Source organism: Conger conger, chromosome 11 (genome assembly GCF_963514075.1).
Source record: "Conger conger chromosome 11, fConCon1.1, whole genome shotgun sequence".
Taxonomy (NCBI): Eukaryota; Metazoa; Chordata; class Actinopteri; order Anguilliformes; family Congridae; genus Conger; species Conger conger.
In genome coordinates this window covers 34,510,601-34,535,351 of record NC_083770.1, presented here as the reverse complement: position 1 = coordinate 34,535,351, position 24,751 = coordinate 34,510,601, and the positions used below count along the sequence as shown (strand labels likewise).

Sequence of the window (24,751 nt, the reverse complement as noted above, 5' to 3'; positions counted from 1 at the left end):
ACAACTTTATTTTCTCTTCCCCCATCCCCCCACCCCTTTCTCATTTTAGATAATTATTCCCACCTCCATCAAAGCCTGTCACTGTGCCTGTGTAAGAACTGTGGAGCTACAATCAGGGGGTAATATTTGTATTTTATTTTTACAAGAGATTTTTCATTTTAAATACAATTCAGTTATATATTGTAACAATACCAACAGTACCATCAGGTGTATTCTTGTAAAATGAAACCTGTCATGCTAAGAATTTGTGAATGTAATATCAAAATGTATCTGTTCGTTCCTAAATATTATTTCTCCAGTCTGAGTTTCATAGACTTTAAGTACCCTTAAAAATTATAATATCATGCATATGATATGAATAAAAATAAATAATGACCAGCATTTGCCCTGGCATTTCATCACAGAATGATAATATGTTTGTTTGCAGTTATTAGTGATTGTCTAAACATGAATAAACACACTTCATTGAAAGAGATAACTAGCATTTCCATTACTCTTGCAAACATGGAATTTAAAATGACAAATGCGCTGCCACACAACTTAAACAAGGCGGCCACCAAATAACTGAGACTGTTACTGATGGATGGCTGTGACTAGATACTTGAAAACTATGGACTTACCGGTAGCGTGTTTGCAGTGCTTATCATTTTAGATTAGGATTGGGCACCAAGATATGATCAGTACACTCAAGGCTTCAGTCAGCAATTACATTAAGCAGGGCTAATATATAGCACATAACATCTACCTGTCATATATCAATAAATATTTTTATACCTTCCTACACCATTCTACCTTCTTCAAAACTAGTTCTGTTGGCAAACAAGCAGAAGTAGTAATGAAGAAATCTGAGATTACAAATATAATTTTTATGCAAATTGGTGTTCGTCCTTAAGAAGTCAATTCACACCAATGTCACCATGTCCAGATATATATAGATGTTAAAACTTAAAGCAACCATTTTATATTTAGGCACAGATTACTTATTTTACCTGAAACAAAAACAAAAACCACTCATTGGTTATTCAAAGACAATATCAATTCACAATGGCAATATGGCATCAAAATCAAAGGTAAAAAAACACTTTGTATTAATCTGTCTCATGAATGCAAATTACGAATTACAACTTGTATTTTAAAATACATGCATATAAATTATATAAATGTCCTTTCAACTGAAGGAAATAAAATATTTTAATATTTAGTTTTTCTGATCCACATTATGATGAAAACTTGGATTGGGAATTAAGGGGGGTAATTATTATTCAAATCATACTGCCCCATTGCAGTTTTTTTCTTTATTTATGAAGTTTGAGAGATGTTTTAGACAATATATTTTCGAACATGAGAGACCATTTATTTTGGTAAATGTGTTACCATCCGTACGATTGGGGATACGGGGGATGAGACAGCCTCCTCTCCTTTGTGATCCCAATAATCATTCCGTCCCACCTCATTTGTTAAACTTGCGTATAATGCCCTGTTACGTGTACAAAAGCGCGCAGTAAGTTATAAGCAGTTGCACTGAGAGCTTAGTTACTCATGAGCGACACATGTACGTTTGCGCATATTCAACTTTAACTATCCACAGGACAACAAATAGGCCTAAAATTATGTTCCACGCCCCCAGACTCAAACAATAAGTAGCAGGGGCTTTATTTCCTACGAACGTAAAGACGAAAATAAAAACAACTGCAGTTGTTAATCTGAGGAGATACACAACGTTACCGCACAGAATCTTTCGCTGAAAATGTATCCCTTTATGAGCAACCCCAAAGTTTCAGAAGTAGAAAAGAGGGTTAATCGACACGTGTTTTCTGTCAAAAACAGTCATCCATAGCCAAAAGTGTCAAGGAAGAAAATGCAACGAACAAATCAACGTTAGCCAAAAGCATCTTCACATCTGCAAGATCTTCTCCCTCCGGGCACATCGATTTTCGAAGTTCTCCACACAGCTGACAAGCTAAGACATGGTCTAACTGTAAGTGAGACGAAATGCACATCGGATTATCAAAACATGCTTTACTGTAAATAAATATATTGCCAGCCACCACATTGAATGCAAAGTCACTTGATTAGACTTCACAAAGATTCGAGAGAATTTTCCCACAGTTCGCTTGTAACTAACAAAAATACACCCCACATTTACGGGACGCTTATAAAACGTAGCCACTGTATCCTTACATCCCGCTCATCGACTTGTCTGCTGCCATAGCAACTATAGAAGAGGACAAAGCAGCGCCGCCTGCTTGTGCAGTGGATGTCACCCGTGGCAACGGCCAATCAGAAGTTACTGGCTGTCTCCACAACCATGTTGAGGTGGTGGATTCTCTGGGCGGGTTCTAAGAACCAAATGCAGTCTCCCGACAGGACAAGTCGCCCGTCAGTCTCGTGCAGATAAGGCGTGGATTGGTGAGAGAACGCTCAGTTCCAATATTATAAACATGGCCTCTGCCTGCCTACCTTGCGAGCAAGGCTAGGTAGAGACGTCTGTACCATGGTCTTGGAAAGCGGAGAGCGCGAGCAATTCATTATCAGTTTGGTATCAAACAATATAAAACTAAGGGTATGCACTTTCTTTTGTTTGTTGAATTTCCAAGTGTGTACGAGGAGTGTAATGTGATGGCATTTTGCTGTACGCTCAAGTGAGGCTAACGAAAAGTGGGACTCGGGCGATTTTTTTTTTATTTTAGGTCCTTGCTTCATTTATTATTATCACTATTATACATTGCTCTGGTATTTTGTTTTCGGTGTTTTCAGCGAGAAGAAATGACAAGATCATAGACCCCTCCTCTCATGGGCGGAGCGTGCATTTTTATTTCGATTTTGTATTTTTTTTCTGGTCCTGATCTGACACGTCTGCATTGAGTGAGTGGCATTGGCACATTGTCAATCGCTCACTACCGCTGCCATCAAACACCATAAAGCACACAGTCAGAGATTCGGACTCATAAATTTCAAAAGGCAGATATTTTTGCGCATTGCTTTACAGCGTGTAATTAATTTTTCGTTATTGTTTTATTCATTTTCCAAGTAAATCTGCGAAACTTTTTTTTAAATTGAATTTGTATTTTTGCTATCACTATTATTGTTTAGCAGCCGGTACTAGTCATTAAATACATTTATTTTTCATTTATTTTTGGAAACATTTATATGTTGAGTTTCTCAAGTATTTTACTACCAACATAGGTATTGTAAACTACTTTGATTTGCATTGTTTATTTATTTTGTTTTATTATTTGTTTCCCACTTAGCGTCGGATGTTTTGTTTCCTGGTGGTTTAAATTGGGATTTGAACAAGTTTGCAAGAAGAATTACGCGGGGAGACATAATCGCAAGAAAGGTTACTAACATATGAAAGAAATCTGCAAGGAGCTTTAGCAGTCATATCCAACACGTCAAATCAAAGAAAAAAGACCAATTGGAAAGAAGATTCGAACAGGATCAAAGGGACAGCGGCTGTCATACGAATACCGAAGTGTCAACAATGAAAGTATAGATATTGGAACTGCAATTACGAACAAAATATTTATCATATATTTATAAAACGGTGCTTCGATTCAAGGAGAGAAGAAAATATTGCCAGAAGAAAGTGTTTACTGGGACATAGATTCGTCATACTATCTCTTGATAGTGCCTCGTATCAATTTATCGCTCTTTCTTATTTTTTTGTGCGCAGTTGTTTTAAGAATTAACGTTATTCCTTGGTCCCTCTTGTGCCGAACAGACTTGAGAATTGGCTTTGCATGTGATTTTTTCCAAGCTCCATTTCTTTGCGTTGGTTCGTAAGAAGTGCATTGATTGTGTTGCGGCAGACTATGGACGAACAAGCCCGGATAATGCAGGCTCTCGGCGGTGTCAGCCTTGCTGGTCACTCGGTACAAGGAGGCATGGCACTGCCGCCACCGCACGGACACGAAGGGACGGATGGGGACGGAAGAAAACAAGATATTGGGGACATTCTGCATCAAATAATGACCATAACTGACCAAAGTCTGGATGAGGCGCAAGCAAAGTTGGTTCCTTTTTAATGAATTATTTACTGCACAAATTGTTGCACACAGCAGAGGTCTATTGTGTTTATATTGTACAACTAGCTTATTGTTGACGTAGCTTTCCTGAAAAAAAGATACAAAAGCATGCATTTAACGTGTGTAATATTAAAATTGGATAAGGTTGTGAATAACAGCAGTGATGAATGTTAAGGAGATAATGACACATATAACTGAGTTCGTGTAAAAATCATAGTATTGTGGCGTGGTTAGCCGCTCGCCTTCCTCGAGATGGTTACATTATATTTGAATCGTGAGCCAATTTTACTTGATAGAAATGTTTATTAGGCGTAGTATTTGTAGCATTTTGGCACCACATAGTCACTTACAGAAGAGGCAAAATATTATAAAATCAACATTAGCAAAACTGCACACATTATATTGGGAAAATACATAAGTGTGTTTTAATGGACATTTTCAAATGTATTTAGGATGAGTGCTTTGCTTTATTCAGACTGAAATCTGGCTAAAAAACTTCCAAACTGCCAAAAGATAACTTTACCAAACAGCAAGTAACCGTTCTCTTCCTAGGTGTACGTGATAGGTACTGCTTACTATCCTGTGTAATCAGATGTCATGGAGCAAATCTTGCATCGCACACTATACAAATATGAGCGTTATGTACTTTTACTATGTCAAATTGTATGAAACAGGCGTGTGTGAGCAAACACCGACCCATCAATTCTATTATACTCATTCTACGGACATTTTCTGTAGCTTAACTTACAAAAAGCATGCCCACGCTTTCCTAGAGCCGCGATAGAGCCTAAGAACACGTGTGTGAATGAAAACAGGGATGCATTCAGAATATGAAGGCTGTTGTGATAACACGCACACTTATTTCATTCATATAAAAATGCAGTGTATTTTTTTGCATACTTTAAAAAAAAGTAGTGATTATATACATTTTTTTTTGCTTTTCCCTGTACTGAAACAGGAAACATGGACTGAATTGCCACAGAATGAAACCGGCCCTCTTCAGTGTGCTATGCGAGATTAAAGAAAAAACAGGTAAGACCGATACATTTTGTGTTAAGGAAACAATTAAAGAATAGGGGAGTATTGATAGCAAGCTACATTACCGTGGCACAAAACGATTGCACACCGCCATCTTTGCTCTTTTTGTCCCTTGCACCCCATGGTCAAATATGAACACACGTACCACAGTTACATCCCCATTCGTAATCGCATCCAACACTGGAAAATGAATATGGTTGTAGCTTCTGAAAAATAAACAAATAGGCTACACAAGGGTCATAACTGAAGACCCCTTGATATCCGTGCTGTTATTGCGCGGAGTAGCAGGCAGCACTGTCCTGTGCTCCGACCGCTTACTCAACGTCAAATGACTTGGAGAGGAGACGCAGACAACTGGCATGTGCTTGTTTACACTGTCGAATTCTTGCATTCTTCCTTATCTTATCGTAAATAAGCGGAGAAAAAAAACCTTACAGCGCGTCTGTAGATAAACCACACACCACACGGAGAACGTTGGAGTAACAAACCCTTCACCACGCGCCATGCATTTCTAGTTAAATAGTCAATCGCTGTTAATCAACGCGAGGAACGTGTGAATAAATATTTTTTTAAATACATGTATTTGCTACCTGGTAAATATTTTTGTGTGCTATTTAGATGTGAACTTTAAGATAATTGTTTTTGCTTGTTCTAGCGATTATTATTGGCGCGACGCGTAACTGCATCTGACTCGTTCCCACACGCCTTATCGGCAACAATGAATCAATAATGCGAAACGTTACAAGTGTGACAGTCATTTTAAAATATAGTAGGCTATGCATACAAATACGCAAGGTTTACTGAGTAAAACTTTAGGGAACTCTATGAAACAAATAATAAAATGCTGAAAAAATTATTATACGCGAAGACTGTGCATAGTGTAACAGCCTTCGTGAAATGATGTGGAATTATTATTATTATTATTATTATTATTATTATTATTATTATTATTATTATTGAGAGAGAGCGAGATAGAGAGAGAGAGAGAGAGAGAGAGAGAGAGAGAAAACACATTTCATTTTGTCATTAAACCTTTGCCATTCATATATGCGAATGACACTATAGACAACCACGTGGCTAGTTATTGTAGATTGTTTTCATTAATTGAAATTAAGCTAATTTTATTTTAAATATACTCTATATGTACTTATATATCTAATTTGGATGTTATGCATCTAAACTACACTACACATAGCCCACGGTTTCACCTCCCCAAAGACAGAACAGTAATCTCAATAACCATTGTCTTCCTACACACAGTCTATATTAAGCAAGGCATTTACAGGCAACATACTCTAAAGCACCAAGTAATACAAGTACTTTAAATGTTAATCATTGGCGATATTTTCTGTCCATAGTGTCAGACCGCAAAAAATATCCAGATTTACAATTAGCATTGTGCTTACTCGTTTGTAGAAGTGGGAACAAAAGTGTTTCTGTGTGTGTGTGTGTGTGTGTGTGTGTGTGTGTGAGAGAGAGAGAGAGATAGAGAGAGAGAGAGAGAGAGCGCGCGTGCGTGCTTGCGTGCGTGCGTAGCGAAATATACATTTTAAAATGTTAAACGATACGAGGTCATTTGCAATTGGGGAAGTTTTACATTTTACTACGATTTCATGTTCATGTATGATTTATTGTAAATCAACCGAACATTAGAACTCGGATATGAAAACCGCGCTCAAAAGGGGAGAAAGTGTCCGAGAATCATTTGATGACATGAAACATTAACATGTGTCACTGAGTCGCAATAGATTATTTTGTTTGATGGAAGACTCTACGCTTTAATCAAACACGTCCTTAGCAGCGATGCAATGTGCCCAGCATCACATAAACGATAGGGGAAACTATTTAGCAAAGTTTGTCGGAACGGAGCTCCGTACAATTATAAAACACCCTTTGTACGAAATGACGCGAAGCTACATTTTGCATAAAAGGTAACATAGTTTATACGAACATGCGCAGGCGACATTTAATCACTTTTTAGGAAACGCACCATATCCAAACAGCAGGAAAAGAAAAACAAAAGAAAACAATGGTAATGGATTATTCTTTTTTTGTCCTGTGTCTTGGACGAAGGCGACTTCATGGAAATAAGGCATCTCAGAATATCAAAGGTGAACCGAGGCGAACAGGTCAGCAAAAAGGGTTAAAATAGTTAACGTTGAGATGCCAGGTTTTCCACGCTTCCACTAGGCTACTTTATGTCATTTTCGATTTTTCAGAATCAAATAATAACATTAGCTAAATTATTATTTATGCACCGAGCATAGGTTTTCTGGGTTTTAAAGGAAGGTGTATGTCAAACGTGTTCTCTTGTTAGAGTACAGCCTTGCCATGTAATCATTTCAAAGTAGGCTATGAAGAGTATCTGTTGATCCACATCCGAACGGTGAACCTTGAACATACGTAAATATTTTAAATATGTACTAGCCTATATTAAGGTTGTCATAAATAAAAGGAAATGAAGCAGCAATTTGTGAAAACTTTTAGGCTACATTTCCCATTATATTTTTAAAACGTTTTTCTATTGAGTGGTCAATCTTCAAGAATAATAATGCACGCGCAAGCAAATCATTGTTCGCACTGTTTTGTGTGTCACCATTGTGTTTTCACATGTGTGACGGCTTAACATGGTTAAGTGTCTACTTTTATATATCAACAGGTAGGGGACTGCTGAATGTAAGATTTTTATTTATGTTATTTTTGGCCTGTTACTGCTTTTTTCGAAAGGTTCAATTAAGGCATGTTATTATTTTAAAAACTATGTTTGGAAAATTCAGAAGTTATTTGAAACTTAAGAGCCCATGTTTAATGCTCAAAATATTAATATTTTTTGATCTGGCCTTTGACTCACATTTGGCCTTTGACTCACAGCATTGATAAATGTTATTTGTTGTAAACCCGTGTGCAAACGCGAGAATCTTTGTAAATCAGGGTACCCTCAGGCAAATAAGCCCAAACGAGAAAGGTCACGATTACCAATTACAATTAAGATCAATATAATTTGCATTGTACGTTATTTTCCTTCTGATTATTAGTGTGTATCAGTAGTACAGTAAAAGTGGAAAGGGTATGGGCTGTGGTTAACGAAGGAGACCAGCGATGACAGCTGTCAATTTAGTGGCGATGGCCAGAGAAGCAAACATAAAATAGAGCAAATGCAAGATGAACGGCCGACCACAAACGGCCACCCCTGAATGACATTCCTTTACCAGGGGCCTCCTAATAGTGTACGTGATGGGTTGCCAGATTTGTGGCCATTGTGAGGCTTATAAGCAGAAGTGACTTGGGGAACATCATAAAACTTAATGAACTTCGGGGCTCCAGGAGGTGTTTGCTTGGGGAGGGCAGGGCCTGCTTGGCTGCCCTGGCTGCTTGAGGTATTCTTTATGTCTGTAGAGCAGGAGAAAGGGAGAGGGAGAAAGAGAGAGAGATAGAGAAAATGAGAGAAGAAGAAAATGATCACTAAATGTTTTAACCCCGGGGCGACAGCCTGTAGATGTTACTTTAAGCCGTACAAGAGCTCAGGAACTCTGAGGCCAGAGGCGGGAAAAAGAGAAGGAAAAAAGAATTGAGAGAAAAAGACAGAAGAGGAGCGTTAGTGGTTGTGGTTGTGGTTGTGGTTGTGGTCCTAGTCTTAGCTGACAGGGTCAGTTTGATCTGCTGGCACAGATTCAGGAAAGGATGTTCACACGTTGGTCATAGTGTCTGCTCATCATTGCTTTTATGTTCACACCTGTGTGTGTGTGTGTGTGTGTGTGTGTATTCACCTGCATATGTGTAGTACTCTTGTATCAATTTTATTTAAATAGATATTTATCATCACCAATTTACATGTGAATTTTTAACATACTTGCATACAGACTGAACGTTATTCTAACATACTCCACACACAACCAGCATAGCAGTAAGATATTATTAATTTGATAGATGGTTGTTTCTATTGCCTATACTGTATGGGGTACAGTACGATTTCTTTCATATTTATAACATGATAAGGAATTGTTAACTTGATGCCAAACGTTGCAGTAAACTGAGGCTTGCCCCATCACTTGATTTGGACATATGCATCTTTACAAAATGAGATAATTAAAAATTGATTTTACTGATCTAATGTTTATTGAAAATCTCAGATTTTGAAAAGTGCAGATTTTGAATGACAGTCACCACGATTCCGCATTCAATAATGAAGTTGTTAAATTCACCGCATTTATGTTGAACATAAAAACACAACAGTTGGACTGTGCCTTTAAAAAATTAGGTAACATGATTATATTATTCCCATTAATTGAGGCTTCTCGCAGAATAACACCAAACAAAAACTATTTTATCTGAAGCCGGAATTCTTACCGTAGTTCATTCTCCCATCACTGAAAACCACCTACAGCGCCTGCGTTTCCACGTGCACATATTGTGCTGTGTTTAATATATTTATAGCCTATATTGTATTAAAGCTATAATTAAATATGCATAAAGAATAGAGTCCCTAAGTATGCTAATTATTTAAATGAGCTTGTTTACCAGCTGAGTTCTTGTAATCTTCTCTAATCCCTTTGATGTTCACTGTTTGAAGGGTTTTATTTTTTCACAAAGGCTAAAACACTAACAAGGTACTTTGCGCGTTACTTAGTTTATTGTTGCTGTTGACACTGTTGCTATTAAATCAGCTGTCATTGTATTCATACTCTTACTGTACCTTTATTTCCCACTTTTTCATTTTGGCATTTTGGCCATGCCCAGTCTTGCAAACATTAGTACAGCGCTGGGGTTGGGATTTAAAGAGCCTGCCTGCTAAACGGTGTTTGCTCTCTGTATTTGTTTAGCAAAGACTGGCTTTGAGAAAGATGTCGTGTTTGTTTTCTCAGCAGGCCTGTTGAAGGACATTGTCTTATCTGGGCGATAAGCGAACCTTCTTTTGATAAAGCACCTTCCTCATGTCGAGTTTTCTCTTTGCTTATGGGTGTTTCTGTGTGTGCCGTATCTGTGTATGTGTGTGTGCGTGTGTGTGCGTGCATGTGTTTGTGTGTGTGTGTGTGTGTGTGTGTGTGTGTGTGTGTGTGTGGATGACAGACAAAGAGAGGAGGTGATAGAGAGAAAGTGAAATACTACATATACTACATGTGTTTAAGAGAGATTGTGTGTGTGTGTGTGTGCACATTTATGTATGTGTGTTTACTTGTGGGTGTATGGTCATATGGCTATATTGATATAGTAAATATGTACAATTTGTATACCTAATATGTAATCATTACGTGTGTCTAATAATAATGCAGTAAGATGACTCTAGTTATAGTTCAGGATTAAGAATTTCACAGTGTGTCCGCGAGTCGAGTGTAGTAGCTTTGATGCAGCGGAGAGAGATGTTTCTTTCTGTAATCTGACCTGTGGATCTGACTGGGCACTGAGGACAGAAGAGATATAGGGGTTTCTGTAGACTTGCCTCTTATGCTGTGTGCTTTGAGTCCATTCTCCTCTGCCAGTCCTCACAAGTACAGGTAATCCTGTCAAGTAGAGACAATGCAGAGGACAGAGGACTGAATTTCCATTAAAAAATAAATACAGACAAAAAAAGAAAATATAATATCCATGTTGATACAATTTATCCAGGGTTCATTGTGACTTTAAGGCAATGAATGTGTGTGAAAATGTGTAAGGCTCCAATCCAATATGGCTTTATTTTTTTGCAAGATGTAATATGCCATTTTCTAATTCTTGTATTTGCTGTAGTGAAGTGCATTGGGATAGATTGAATAAGCTCTTTGATAAGTGACTGAAAAGACTTAGAGGCAAGCATTCCAGCATATAATGATAAATCAATCTGTTCTCAATTTCTTCTCAATTTCTTCTCTTAATGAGACTTTTTCCAAAGACAATTTTCTTTCTGTGCGAAACCTAAAAAGAGAAAAGAACTGGTAGCAGATGAAACATTCATTGTTGAACTAAATTTCATAGCTGCTAAGGCTTGAAGGCAAACAAAAATTGTTGGATTGAAACTGAAGTGTTTGCCTGGTAGATGTGTAAACAGGGACAGAATGAGGATGTCTGTACATGTGTTTAGGGAGATGGAAATGTGGCGTGTGTAAACGTGTGTGTTTCTGTGTGTATGTGTGCGTGTGTTTCTGTGAATGTAGTGTATAGAGAGGAGGCAGCAGATTAAAGAAAAAAGATTAAAAAACATTCTGTTCTTGATTAAAGGGCACAGGAAGTATCATTGTAACACGGCCCCTGACAAAGTAATTGTCACGGGAGCGTTCTGACTGTGTTAAAACAGGAGGTGGGTTTACATTTGGGGGGGACCCCCCCTGCCCCAGCTCAGCGGGGTCAGCGGCCTGCCTGACCGGCCTGTGCCCGGGCCCTCAGCGAGGCCGTTCCACCGCTCCCCTCGGCCTCGTCCGCGCCATTTCCCAAATTCCCCGGCCCTTTTGGAGTTCGCTGGAGCGGCACGCGATCCGCCGTCATTAAGCCACGCTGAGATCCCACCCCGGAGAAGATGATATTCACTGTAGTCTCCGAGGGGACGTGTTAACCGCACGTACACAGCCAAGCGGAGCTGCCGTCGCAGGACGCACACGTGACTGAGTTCGGCTACGTTTCTTCTTCTTCTCTTCTTTTTTTGGTGATTTAAAAATTAATTGAACGGGGGGGGGGAGGACGGGAGTGTAGAGATGGAAACAGTGATACAAAGATTTTTTTTAGGGTGAAAGGACACATTTTCTCTGAAGTTTATGTAATGGGATTACATGAACATTCGCTTGTGAAATCCAGAGGTCAGTTTGCCTGTACTTATAGAAGGCTCTCTGGTGCATGGGGGCAATAAGGATTGCTGTGCAGTTTACCATCCGGCTGTGAGTTTAGTGACTCGGTAGGGGGGCATGGGGGGGGGGTGCAGAGGGGGGCACTAAAACTTTCTTTCTCCGGCAGGAACAGTAGCTGGCGTTGTGTAGTTGTGAAAAAGAGAGAGAAAAAAACGAGTGCGCGGGGTGAATAAGTAGATGGGAGCGTTTTGCAATGCAAAGCGGTTCGTGGTGGATTGGACCATTTCTTGGCACTCCTCTAACTGCTATTGTAAGCCCAGAGCAGATTTCCCTATTGCTAATGCCCTAGAAGTATTAATTCACTTTGATATGCTAATTAGAGGGCATTATGCAAGAAATGAGATTAAGTGGCAGCATGGAGTCATTTGCCTGTCAGTAAATTGAGTGTTTTTAGCAGGAGGGGTTTGTTTTTTTCACTTTCTCTCGGTTTTGCATTTAAATGAATTGATTGAGAGGTATGAAGAGGAAGCTACTCCAAATTTTCCTTACTTTTTGTTCGGAGGTTTTTTTTTCCTTTTTTTATTTCTTACTCTATGAAATCACATCTTGTCTGGGGCTGGGAAAGAGAGGCTTGGCGAGGGGATGATTTGGAGCGTGTGTGGTTCTCTGTTTTTTTGCATGTCAACGGCATCTGATGGTTTGCATAATTAGCGTGCTGTAAAACTCTTTGCTGTCATTTTATTCATTGTCACCGGTGGTTACGGCCCGCGACTGTCACCGTGCGTACGGTGGGAACCGCGGGAATGTCGACCGTAAAAACCCAACCAAAAGTTTAATTGTCTGAAACGTTTACCCTGTACTTAATTACGGCAACGCTAAACAGATACCAGGCTGAGCTATCTGTGTGTAAAATATTACATTTCCCCTTTGAATGATACCAGGTTTCTCTCTAATTTAGCCAATATGAAATAGCATTAGGGAGTAAAGTCTGTTTGTTGAGTCCATTAAAGGAATGAGCCTGGGAGGATTGTTTTATTCTGTCCTGCCCTTGTTGTTGTTTTTTTACGTATTGATAACTAATATCTAAAAAATATAGTGTAATATGTAAAAAAAATAAAATAATTGGAGTAGTTTACATAGTGAGAGGGAGCGGTCTGAGTTTGTTTTGATGAGACAGGCTTGCGGTAATGAACAGGGTTTTGAATTTTTTAATTTTTACTTAATGCCGTTTGCTTTCTACCACGCTTACCACCCCCACCGCCCCCCCACCCCCCCCTTGTCCTCGGCCCCCTGGAAGCCTGGCCCGGTGTTGCCGTGGGGAACGACAAGAACAACAAAGGTGAAAGATTACCTCCGTACGGTATTTCTGACCAGGGGAAAGAGAGAGGTTCTTCTGCTCCTCTTCTCTTTGATGTGAGGTTTAATCAATAGAGAGAGATTACAGAAAACTATTACAGGGGGCGAGTCTCAGTGCATGGCAGCCAAGGGCTTAGTCCCCTCTCTCTTCCTCTGCTCTCCCCCCCTCCCCCGCTGCCTGTTCCCCGCGTCGCGTCTCGCCCCTTTTAGCCGCGTATTGACTCTCTGTTTTCCTGACCTTTGACTCCTGCTGCTCAGGAACGGGGGAGTTCAGGGGAGGAGAGGGAGAGAGAGAGAGCGCTGGGGAAAGCTTGCGGTGGTAACTGCCCCGGCCGGCGCGGAGAGCAGTGGATTAGGGGTATTAAACTCCAGCGGTGCGGTAATCTCAGCGGCGAGGAAGGGAAGGAGGGAAAGGGAGAACGGGGAAGGGGGGAGCAGGCTCTAGCGTAGCTAGCGGTGGCGGCGCGTGGGGTATTTTTAGCAGCTCGCTCGCGGTGGCCTTTGACCCGGCGACAGTCACCTGCAGGTGAGCTTGTGCGGAGGTGCAGAGGGTGCTTTTTAAACCTCGCGGGAACATCCACTTTAAAGGTCCCTCACTCAGGGCTAATGAGGCGACTACCTTTTAATGTTAACATGATTTTATTACTTATTATTATTACTATTATTATTAACAAAAAATTATAATTTTAGCCTCCTGAGACCCTGCGTCCTCAAACGAGGACATTACATTTGGCTTCTCTGAGCTCTATACAGTATTTCTCTTAACATAAGGGGCATTTAAATTCAAATAAAATAAAATATATATATATTGAAAATATTTGCACTGTTTTTGCCATTCAAGACACGTGTCATTTGACATTAAAGTAATATGTCAAACAAATGTAACATACTCAAACTTTTTTCTTCTTGGGTGTCAGGAGGTTAAAATTAGTATCTATATATTCTGTTGCTGTGAATTAGCCATGGCCTATTTCTTTGTAAGCTGGAACTGAACAATAAAGCTGCATAAATAGGTTATATAAAATTTGAAGTGTTGACAAAAAAATTTCCAAAATTAAAAAAAGAAATGAAAAAAACAGAGTGGCCATTGAGCCGCGGTGTCTGGTGACAGCTTCGAGGCCAGAGACCCAGATCTCAAAGTAAATATTTGTAAAGACGGCCTTGTTCCTCGCCCTCTGGTTTTTAAGCGGCGTGGATCTGCCGTTGAATGGCTCAGTAAATATATGCCGGAGAACAGAAAGCCATTCAGCGGCGAAAACAATTGACTTTGGCTGCTTTTTTTGTTGGAGTGTCCCCCAGTGATGTGTCTGTGGGGACTAGATAGCGCAGGGGCAGAATGGCTCCCCTCTGCCGGGGTCCTGGCCGTCTCCGAGGTGGGGGCCGCTCGGCTTCCTTTACAGCCGTCCGAGGAGCCCCCCCAGACCCCCTTCCCTTTCTCCGAACAGCGGGGGTGGTGAGGGGGGTTTAGGGAAATAAAAACCCAAGAAAAAAAAAAACGAGGGAACGGGAGAGTGAGAGAAAAGAAGTAGGAAGGGGCCGTGTCATAGCCAACCCCCCCCAAAAAAAAAGAAAAGAAAAAGAAAAAAGAAAAATCTGTAATCTGGTAGTTCCATGCGTCTCCCCAGCCTTTGTCTCCCTCCCCTTGTCTATTATGGGGGCGCTTGATGCACCCAAACACCAACACACTGCTCAGAATTGGGAAGGTTTTTTTTTTGCACGCGAATGAATTGCTGTTGATTGCTTCCTCCCCCCCCCACCCCTCTGCCAAACCCCCCTGCCGCAAACACACACATATCCCCTACACCCCTCTTTCTTTCCCTCTCTCTCTCATAGCTAGAAGCGTTTTCTGTGGGCTCCTGTACAAACGCAGCCCATAATTGTTTTTCGCACATAAGTTATGCAAATGAGCCTTTATGGCAACTGGCATAACAATTAGCATCCTCCAACAATATTTTAGCAGGTTAATTGCGAAATTTCTAAATTGTACATCTGAGTTGTTAATTAGGCATGACAGAGGTGGTGAAATAGTTATCTTCAGGCACTGGCAGCCAGAAGCGTCTGCTTCAGACGCAAAGAGCAAGGATTGATTAGAATTGAGGGTTACAATCGCGCAAGCTCGGGACCATGGCTGTTGTCAAGTGGCTCTGTGCGTTTTTTTTATTTTACTCCTCTGTTTTTTGGTGTTTTTATTCTCCCCTTTCTGGCTAGGACACATTGTCCAAAGCGTGGCAAAACAAACACGCACCCACACACAGGTACACTCGCACGCACACACACACACATACACACACACATGCAACACATTCTTAGTGCAAGAATCAGAAACACGTGAGAGTTCAGCGTGTCATTAAAGCTGTCTCAGTCCATGCCAGTCTTCAGTGACAGCACCCCCCCCCCCCCACATAGCAGCATTATCAGTGACACTCCTTTATTTGATAATCTCATTTACTAAATATGACCCCCCCCCCCACCCCCCACCCCCCTCTGTCATATGTACAAATTCATTGGACATGATTTAGTCTTTCATTTAATTACCCTCTCCTCCAGACCCATTGTCATGCTGGATCATTGGAAAGTGAGCTGGAATATTATGGGTGGGATTCTCTTTCTTGGGTGTTAGGATGGTTTCGTTGCAATTATCAGTGTACTGATAGGAAATGCATCATACTAGAGAATTGGGGCTTAAAGCTTTCGGATTGTAAGTAAAAAAAAAAAAAAATTTTAGGTAATTGTACAAAAACTTATGGTGATGTTCAAAAATAAAATCATCAACAAATACGCACAAATATCAACATTTTATTTAAATGGAAAAATAATCTTAGTAGGTGTGGAAATTGTTTGTTCTTCACTGTGTTTTAGTATATTTGTAACACTATTATTTTTGCAATAATTCAATTATTTTTGCTTTTTAAGATTGTCCAGTTGTAATATTTTGTGAACTGCAGAAATGCAGAAATGTTAACCATTTTTTATAATGAAGGAATAATGAGGGAAGTCTGTGTGTATGTGTGTGCATGCATGCGCGTGTATGCGTGTGTGTGTGCGCGTGTGCATGCATGTGTATGTGTGTGCGCGTGTGCATGCGTGTGCATTCGTGTGTGTGTGTGTGTGGGCATGTGCATGTGCATGTTTGTGTGTGTGTGTATATGTGTGTATGTGTGTGTGTGAATGTTGACAGGAGAAGTGGGTTGGATTCTGATATGGTCACTTTTGACCAGCAGCCTGTCACTCAAATGACACGTCTCCCCGCGTGAAAATCCTGCCGCCAAACTTCCCCAGACTTCCCTCAGCATTGGTCTGAAGGATATGGCAGTGGCCCCTCCCCCTTACGTAGGCCACCCCATTCCCCTGCTCAATAAATGTAAGCACATAAATAAATAACAGGGTTTTATTGCCGTGATCTCATTACAGCCCAGCAATCCAGTCTCCTTGTAAACCTTGATCATTTTTTTTTGTCAATGGGAGCAGCTTTCATAATATTTTTTTGTAATGTTAATTAATTTCAGCCGAAGCCATTAAACTCCTCTGAAGGTTAGCCAACGAGAGAGACATCTCCTAGGAATTGATAACCTCTCTCATTGTGGTGCCTTTTCCTTATTTTCTGTAGTTTTGCTGGGTGTATGTGTGCGTGTGTGTGTGTTTGTGTGACCCTCTTATTTCCCCCCACGGTCTAAACGAGGCAGAGGCCTGGTCCCCGGGGGTCGAAGGTCACGGCGTCACCCGTGCGTGCCACCTGCCTCTCCCTTCTCCCCGCGGCGGGGGCGGGGGGGGGGGGACGGTAACGTTTGGGGTCGTTTCAGAGGCGCGGTAAAAACGCTGGCGACGGCTCGCACTCCGTCACTCGGCGGCGCCTCGCCGGCGAGCCGTCTGAGACTGATGTATTCCCCGAGCCCGGCCCGGCCCGCTCCCCGGCTCCGCAGAGATGGGCTGATGAATCTCGTGCCACCTTTGGCTTGTCAGCTATTCTTCCCCGGGTTAACCAAATTGTGCTCGGTATTGAAACATTAAATTTTCATTTAAAAAAAGTAAATGTTCCACCCGCCGCTGCTGTTTTAATATTTTACATTTTTTCCCCCTGACATGTGTATATGGAATAAGTGCTATTTGCGATGCGTTGTCATCAATTATTTTGTCACTGAGAATAAAAGCTGGAAAACTCATCCGCCCACTGCCGTGTTTATGCCACATATGTAGCAAGATATGAAATTAGCGAAGCGATTGAACTTTCCTTGCATCGGCGATGTGCGCAGAGACACATTTCCACCTGTAATGATGGATAATGGAATTGTTTTAACACCCGTACATGATACCCTCCCTTTCTGGACAAACATAGGCTGTAAATCCCTTATTTATTAATTTTTTTTACTTTGTCACCAAGTGTAGCCGACTTGCGCTAGTTTTATTCCGTAGCGCGCACGTGCGTGTGTGTGTCGCTGATAATAATTTCCGTGATTTGCGGACGCCGTCCGCGCTGAAGTCGAGCTTTCGGCTCTCTGGGAGGCGATAGGCCGGTTCCCCCTGCTCTTTCTTGCGTTGGTGTGTGTAGCGCACATGCGGTAGGTAGCGCACGCTCAAGGGCACGAGCCGGCGTGCCAGACTCGCAGCTGAATCCAGAAGCGGGAGAGGTGGCTGCAGCGCCGGTCACGGATACACTACCTGCGAGAGCTTATCTAATGATTTTAGATTGGGTTTCCTGCTAACGCCACATCGGCGAGCGGGCACTGCTCCTGAAAGGCAGGTTGTGAAAGGCGCCGGTGGGGGGGGGGAGGATTGAGAATGTTTTCTTGGGTTTCTTCCATTTGCATCCTCGGCTGGCTAGCTGGCTGGCTGGCTGGCTGGGTGATGCTGCTTTGTCAGATGGCACAGTGATATTGCATTTGAGTTGTTATTAGTGTAAAGAGGGTCAGATGGAAAGACTAGTACAAAGCAAGTACTCTCGCAGTAATGATACTGCTATTTATAGATTCCCCATTTCATTAGCTCCTGTGTTTCAGGGAAGAACCATTCTCCGGGGGGAACTGATACCTAGGTTCATTTACTTTCTTCCACACATTAAATGCGTACAACCTTCAATGTAGAATCTTTTCTCCTCTGGTACAGGGATACCGTGATACTGTTTTCCTCAATGGTGGTTCCTGTATCTGTTCCACTCTTTGTGATTTGTCGGGCCATAGTTGTGTTGTTTCATGCTGAATTTGTATCTTTTTGTGAGCGATTTTGACATTTTGACATTTGTAAACTTGTTATTTATTGATTAATACATTTATTTATTTATTTATTTATTTATTTGCATTTGAACTAGATAAATGAGAGGTTTTGAAAAGTTGAAGAGAGTTTTTATTTGCTGAATGCAGAATCACTTGGCCTACCATGAGTAATGTCCAGGATAGTGTTCTTATTTCACATTTTATTTTTGACTTCGTGAAGTTGCTTTTTGGCTTTACATTTACATACACCTATTGTTCTGCACATAAGCACTTCGCAGAACAAGAATGCTTCCTCGCTGCCTATAAATAAAATCAATAAAATAATTAATTGTATAACGTCTAATGTTTACGTTCTATTAAGCAGCCAATAAAATCCCTTGTAATTTCAGGGATTCTGAGATGTTTCTGAAAGCCTGTTTACGATAGCAAATGATCGATTGAGATATGGCCAGAGTGATCTTTCTGCAGATCTCCATGGTGATGGGGCAGGGGCAAGCATGGCAGCGGGTTAACAGAAAACGGCCAACGCGTGGTCCTGATCAGCTGGGGCTCCGTAGCCTTCATGAGAAGTGACTATATTGTTTCCAAAAAGCCCCCTCCCCACTCATACACACACCCACCTTTTGCACCCAGAGACCCCCCCCCCCCCTTCTGAATTTGCATTCCTGGAATTAAGTCTCCGTGCCACCATTGCACATGCGCTTCATGCATTAGAATGATAAATTGGAAGCAGATTCGGAGGGGGGGGAAAAGACTGCAATGCAATGAAAATTTAATCAGCGACTTCTGCTGCTTTAATAAGGCAAATAATTCTTATTGGCTGCAGCGTTAAGATTTCTAATATTTAATTCATAACAAACCTTGCATTATTCCGCTGTGGCCCTGACAAGCTCCACTTTCCGCCTGCCAAAAGGCAACCATAAAAACTTAAAAGCAGATGTAAACGTCCTAAACCGACGGGAGAGGCCGGCTCTAAAGCCGTCAGTAAAAATCGACTTGTGTGGCGCACTTTTATTAAATGGCGGGAATGATTATTTATTGATTTGTATTAATTTATTTATGCGGCGTCCAGCAGGCCTCTTGTCCGTCCTTTTAATCGCAGCGAGCTGCAGCGGTTTGTTTGGTTAGCACCTTCAAATAAAATTGTCTTTCCGTAAAAGTACGGTAGGGTGAAACCCACGCACCGTAATGAGAAATTACCCACTGTTGAACAGATCCCGCTGTTGAACGGGTCCCGCTTTTGAACGGGTCCCGCTGTTGAACGGGTCCCGCTGTTGAACGGATCCCGCTGTTGAACGGGTCCCGCTGTTGAACGGGTCCCACTGTTGAACGGGTCCCGCTGTTGAACAGGTCCCGCACACTTTTAAAAAATTTGAGCCGGCAACAAAGTGGCTGCACAAATGGTCCTTGTTGCGTCACAGAAAACCATTAACTGTGGGGATGCATCTGCTCTCATTTGTGCGTCGTAACGAGTGAGATGAGAGAAGAAACACAACAATAACAAATCAGGAAAGGATAAAAATAATGGAACAGATTACGGTAGCAGCTACTCTCGTAGAGCTTGGTGCGTTCAGAAGCCCTTCATCATCGACTCGTCCAGAAGAAGCCAGAGAAACAGCTGTAGTGTCCCCACTGGCCTAAAGCTGTAGCATTGCTCAAACGTCCTCCTCACTTTACCCTAGATATTTTTTGGGCCTTAGCAGGCACGTGTCTGTTTGTGGTTAAGTGTGTGTGCGTGTGTGTGTGTGTGTGTGTATGTGCATGGCTGGCTGTGTGTGTGTGTATGTGTGTGCACGTAAAGTCACATTCTGAATTTACTTCTCTTTCCTGCGCTCCAAAAAACCCTTGAAGTTCCTTTGTGTCAGCCGAAGGGATGGAAAAATGGCGAGTGGCCAACAGCTAGGTGACGGCTCGTGTTGCACTGAGACGACCGGTCCTGTTTTTTCGGTCTCCCGAAACGGCTTAATTGGTGTCAGAACCCCAGGGATAAAGGCCTCTTGCTCTGAAACGAACCCACATCGCCGCCTTTTCCCCTCTGCTGGGAGAAACTGGTACCGTCTGGTGGTGACTAAGGAGTGAGCAGTGCCATAACAATACTCAACGATGTTTGGGATGACAGAAATTAATACGCGCTCGCTCGGCGAATGCAGTGATTAATGACGGCGAGCGGGGGAATGCTGTCCTTCCCTTTTTTCCCCGCTTTGATGGGGAGTGAAAAGCCAAAAAAAGGCTGCTTTTTATTCTCTTTCCAAAGTGGAGGTCACCTAGAGTACATTAGAGCTATTTTTCTTTACAAAGGGGGGGTGGGGGGGTGGATGGGCGGTGGGCTGGGGAGGAGGGGAGGGGGTCTTAATTCACTTCGGAGGGCTTCTCCCGCCACCGCTCAGGAGCTGATGTCCTGCTTCCTGAGGGATGCTAAAGGGAGGAAGAGGAGGAATGGAGTTTCAGAAAAAAAACGGAAAAATGGCGCTTCTCTTCTGGTCCGGCGAATGTAGAAACATGTGACCCACGTGATGGTGTCCTCCGGCCCCCGAGGCCCAGTCTAAACCCGCTGCACTTTGGCCTGGATCCTCTCAACACTTTTCCTTCACTTTGATTTGCAGCTAAAAGCCAGATTCTTTTTTTTTTTCACAAACACTATTTGGAATGTTCTGGAAATCGCTAATGAAAAGTGCTGGCATCGCTCTGAAAAAGGTAACGCTAGCAGTTGCTTGTAAGACTGAGTTAAGGAGAAATGTTGATAGAATCCAGATCCGTGACCTTAATGAAACAAAACATATATAAGGGTGAATAACTGTCTCTGTTTACACCGGATACCCCTTAAAATGATCTTACCTAAATCTTTTTATTGTCATATTTGATGTTCTTGTTAACATAAATTGCGTGAAAAATTATATTCCTCGTCTTAACAAATGGCAGGGCTTAGTAAATGAAGTGATTAGATGCGTGACTCTGATGCCTCAGACACAGAGTGTCTTGCTTTAAAATTTTATGTCAGACGTCTAGAAGGTATTTTGTCTGGATATTTACGTTCACAAGTAAGGCTGTAAGTTGGCTCAGAAGAGCAAATGCCTTATTTGGGAGCTAGTGAGTAACTGCTAATAAGCAGAGAGCTGGTGTCAGTTACTTGCTAATTCATTTAATCATGATTCTTGGCACAGTTAGCGTCTATTTGCAATGCTGTGGTAATTTTATTGGGGGAGAGTGTCAGTAGAAACCTTACGCCTATGGTGTGAAGTTGATTAAAAGGTGTGTTGTTTCCCCTGTCAATATGTGCTGGCCCAGTCATTTCTCATGGTTATGACGTCTGTCACAAAGTTAGCTAGCTGAACAGAAGAGGGCAAAATTCCTGAGCTCTTTCGTTGTGTGATATCTGGAAAGATCCGTTGAACGAAGAAGAAAGGTAAAATCATTTGTGAAACATGGTCAGCTTAACGACTGCTCCTGTTAGGTTAATTACGATTATTCCTTCATTATATTATGCACCCAAAGGTTTTTCTGGTTTTTAAAGGAAACTATTATCCTTGTGTACAGTTTTGTGTTGTCCACTCTGCTGTAAATTTGGGTTTGCGGATATTCGTGAGCATTTGTTACAGGCAGTATCCATGTATTTTTTATGGTCTCACGTGCAATTTTCCAGCGCAAAGGACATGTTGCGGCTTATTTTCAGAGGAAAACGGCCCCAAAGTTTTCCCCGAAGAGAATTTCACTAAGACCTTTTTTTGCGTTTCATTTATAAGGCTTTGAAAGCTAACGCATTAAGAAGAATGAAATAAATAAGCACGGGGTAAGAAAGCGAGGAGGCGGGGCTCTGAAGCGGCCATACGAGTGTTTGTTGTTTCCCTGGGAGTGACCACATTAATGTTTAATCCCGTCTGCCCCAGAGATCCACAACCTCTCCCATTCATCCCTTCATCCGTAATGTCCTTTCCACCTCGCACACTATTTCATTTCTAAGTAATGGGGAATTAAAACCGGCATTAGAAGGATGCCAAGAGGCCTTGTATGGAATCGCGAAGGACATTTGTCTCCGCACATTGCAGAGGAAATGTAAAGAGCTGGGGGTGGGGGGTTTGATGGCGGACATTTTGCTGACACCGAGTATTTCACTCACGTCTGGTTCTCAAATAAGTAGAGCCTCTGACATGGTGATTGATACATATTTGTTTTAGACTGCACGTTTCAAGTTTTTTGTTTTATGAGTTCTGGGTTTTTAAGGGGTGTATCAAACGTTATGGGGCTGACTGTTGGACCAGGCCCTTGGGAATCGGCTGGCAGGCGTTAAGCAGGCAGGCAGGTCAGCTTTTATTCTTGTTCTACCTGCGAACGCCGTTGTTAAGTCTCTGAGCAGAATCATTTTATGGTGGCAGATTTGACACTTCCCCTTGAATAGATGATGCCATGTCTTGTTAACGTTTTACTTTTTTATTGGAATGAGGGAAAGGGAGATCGTCGCTGCAAATCAGGCGAGTGTTTGCTGAAATAATTTCTTTTTTTGACATGACAGCAGTTTTTTTTTGCTGGTGATGTAAAGCTGCTAATAACTATGAAGATTCCCTGCCATGTCACAGAACTGTGACTGCGCATACTTTTAAAGATGTCGTTTGATAGATCCGTCACATATCACTTCGCGGGAAAGTCCTTGACTGGCGCCTTGTCCGTTCATGCGATTACAGAAAGGGAAAGACGCTCTCTGGACGTGTGGTAGATGCAATTCGTGGTAGGCTTGCCTCCGGCCATGGGAGGCTTCTGGGCCAGGAGAGGTGGGGTGTAGGGTCTGGAGCGCGGGGAGAGAGCACCGGGTGGCAGAGTTCATTGTTTAAAGTGTCTCCCGCCACTGCGGCGTCAAGTCGTTCCCCTGCCTCCTCAAACCCCTCGCCACACTTCCTGAACCCCACGACCAGAGGGAGGGTGGACATTCACAAAGTCTGAGGAGGTAGAGTTGTTTGGATTTGAGTGGCTCAGGGCTGGGAGGTGGTTGTGAAGAAGCACAGAGAATCCATGGAAGTCTTCAGGCTGAAGACCAGGGGCTTGCATGCAGATGTTTTTGTGAATGGATGTGCATGGAGACCAGCACAGGTTCAGGAGACCTTCGTCCTGCCTCCAGGGAGACTGTTGGAGGAGCTGGTCTCTTCCTGCAAATGCATTCCTAGTGGAACTGGGCTTAGACAGGTTTGCATTTTGAGGCCAATTTAAAGGATCGGCAATTAATAAATTCATTATAGAAATGCAAATTCTCTGGAAAAGAGAGGGAGCGATGGAGAGAGAGCAAGTGAGGGTGGCGAAGCTAACAGAGAGAGACAGACAGAAAGAGAGAGAGAGAGGGAGAGGGAGAGACACGGCTGCTTCAGTCTAACATTTTCATAAGCCATCATCAGTAATGCAGCAACAGCCACAGAAACCAGAGATGATTTCTTCAGGCGTTGCTGTCAAGTGTTATTCAAATAACACCAGCCTCACATTTGAATAACAGCCGACATTTTGAATTAATTAATCAGACGAGATAGTCTGGGCCTTTTCTCATTAGTCTGCGGGTCAGGCTAGGGAAGATATATGTGTTGGTGATGATATACTTGTCTTTAATCGTGATTTATGGAGATTTTGGATTGCGTGTGATTTGTCAAAGGTTCTGGGAGCAGGGGGGAAAAAAAACGGACGGTGCATATTTCATTACCTAATCTTTGATTGATTTCACGATGCTAAGAAGATATAATGCCGTTGTTTAGATGCCTGGAACCCGCACGTCCGTACGGAGAGAACATGACACGCTCTCTCGCATTGTCATGCTCCTTTCCCTCGTTTTTTCCCTCTTTTTTTTTCTTCACTGTCTTTGTTGCCACCGGTGACGGCTGTTAAACTTTACTGCGCGCTGTTTAAAAGCTGTATTTCCGTTAAGAGGGGGTCAAGTCGATGGCGTTATGTCAATTGAATAGGTTTTGATGACGTTCATTTGTTTATGTGATTCTGCGTAAACGTAATTTAAGGCATTTGTGTGTATATGTGTATGTGCGTACATTGTCAAATATGTGCGTGCATGTATACATATGATGTGTGTAGAATGTATATGTAAAATATGCCTCTGGTTTTTAGACGGTACATATCCAAAAACCAGGGGCATATTTAGGGCCCTTGCCAAGTTGAATACAGACAGTTTTGTGTTAAACAAACTCTGTCTCTCTTTTGTGTTGGATGAAGAGGCCTCACTGTAAGGGGATTTAGAGCTAACCTGTGATGATAAATATTTAATGTGAAATCTGTTCTGGCAGCATTCAAGCTACATTTATATCTCACAGCATACATGGTGTGGGATTGGTTTTTATTTTAATTTTATTATTCAAAAACTCATGGGGGGAAAAACTAAATTAACAAT

General features: G+C 41.9%; 1 protein-coding gene across 7 annotated transcripts in view; it reads left to right on the top strand.

Annotated features, from left to right (window-relative positions):
• The first annotated feature begins 2,472 nt into the window (after positions 1–2,472).
• Positions 2,473–24,751, top strand: part of pbx3b (pre-B-cell leukemia homeobox 3b) — a 101,688-nt gene continuing 79,409 nt past the window's right edge. For 6 of the 7 annotated variants that reach the window (XM_061260125.1, XM_061260123.1, XM_061260120.1 and 3 more), the window contains exons 1-2: positions 2,624–4,012; positions 4,987–5,060. In XM_061260125.1, the coding sequence (XP_061116109.1) occupies positions 3,816–4,012; positions 4,987–5,060 (271 nt within the window). In that variant the 5' untranslated portion in view covers positions 2,624–3,815. Of the gene's footprint in view, positions 2,564–2,623; positions 4,013–4,986; positions 5,061–24,751 lie in introns of those variants that run through there. The other variant, XM_061260119.1, reaches the window with a different exon arrangement.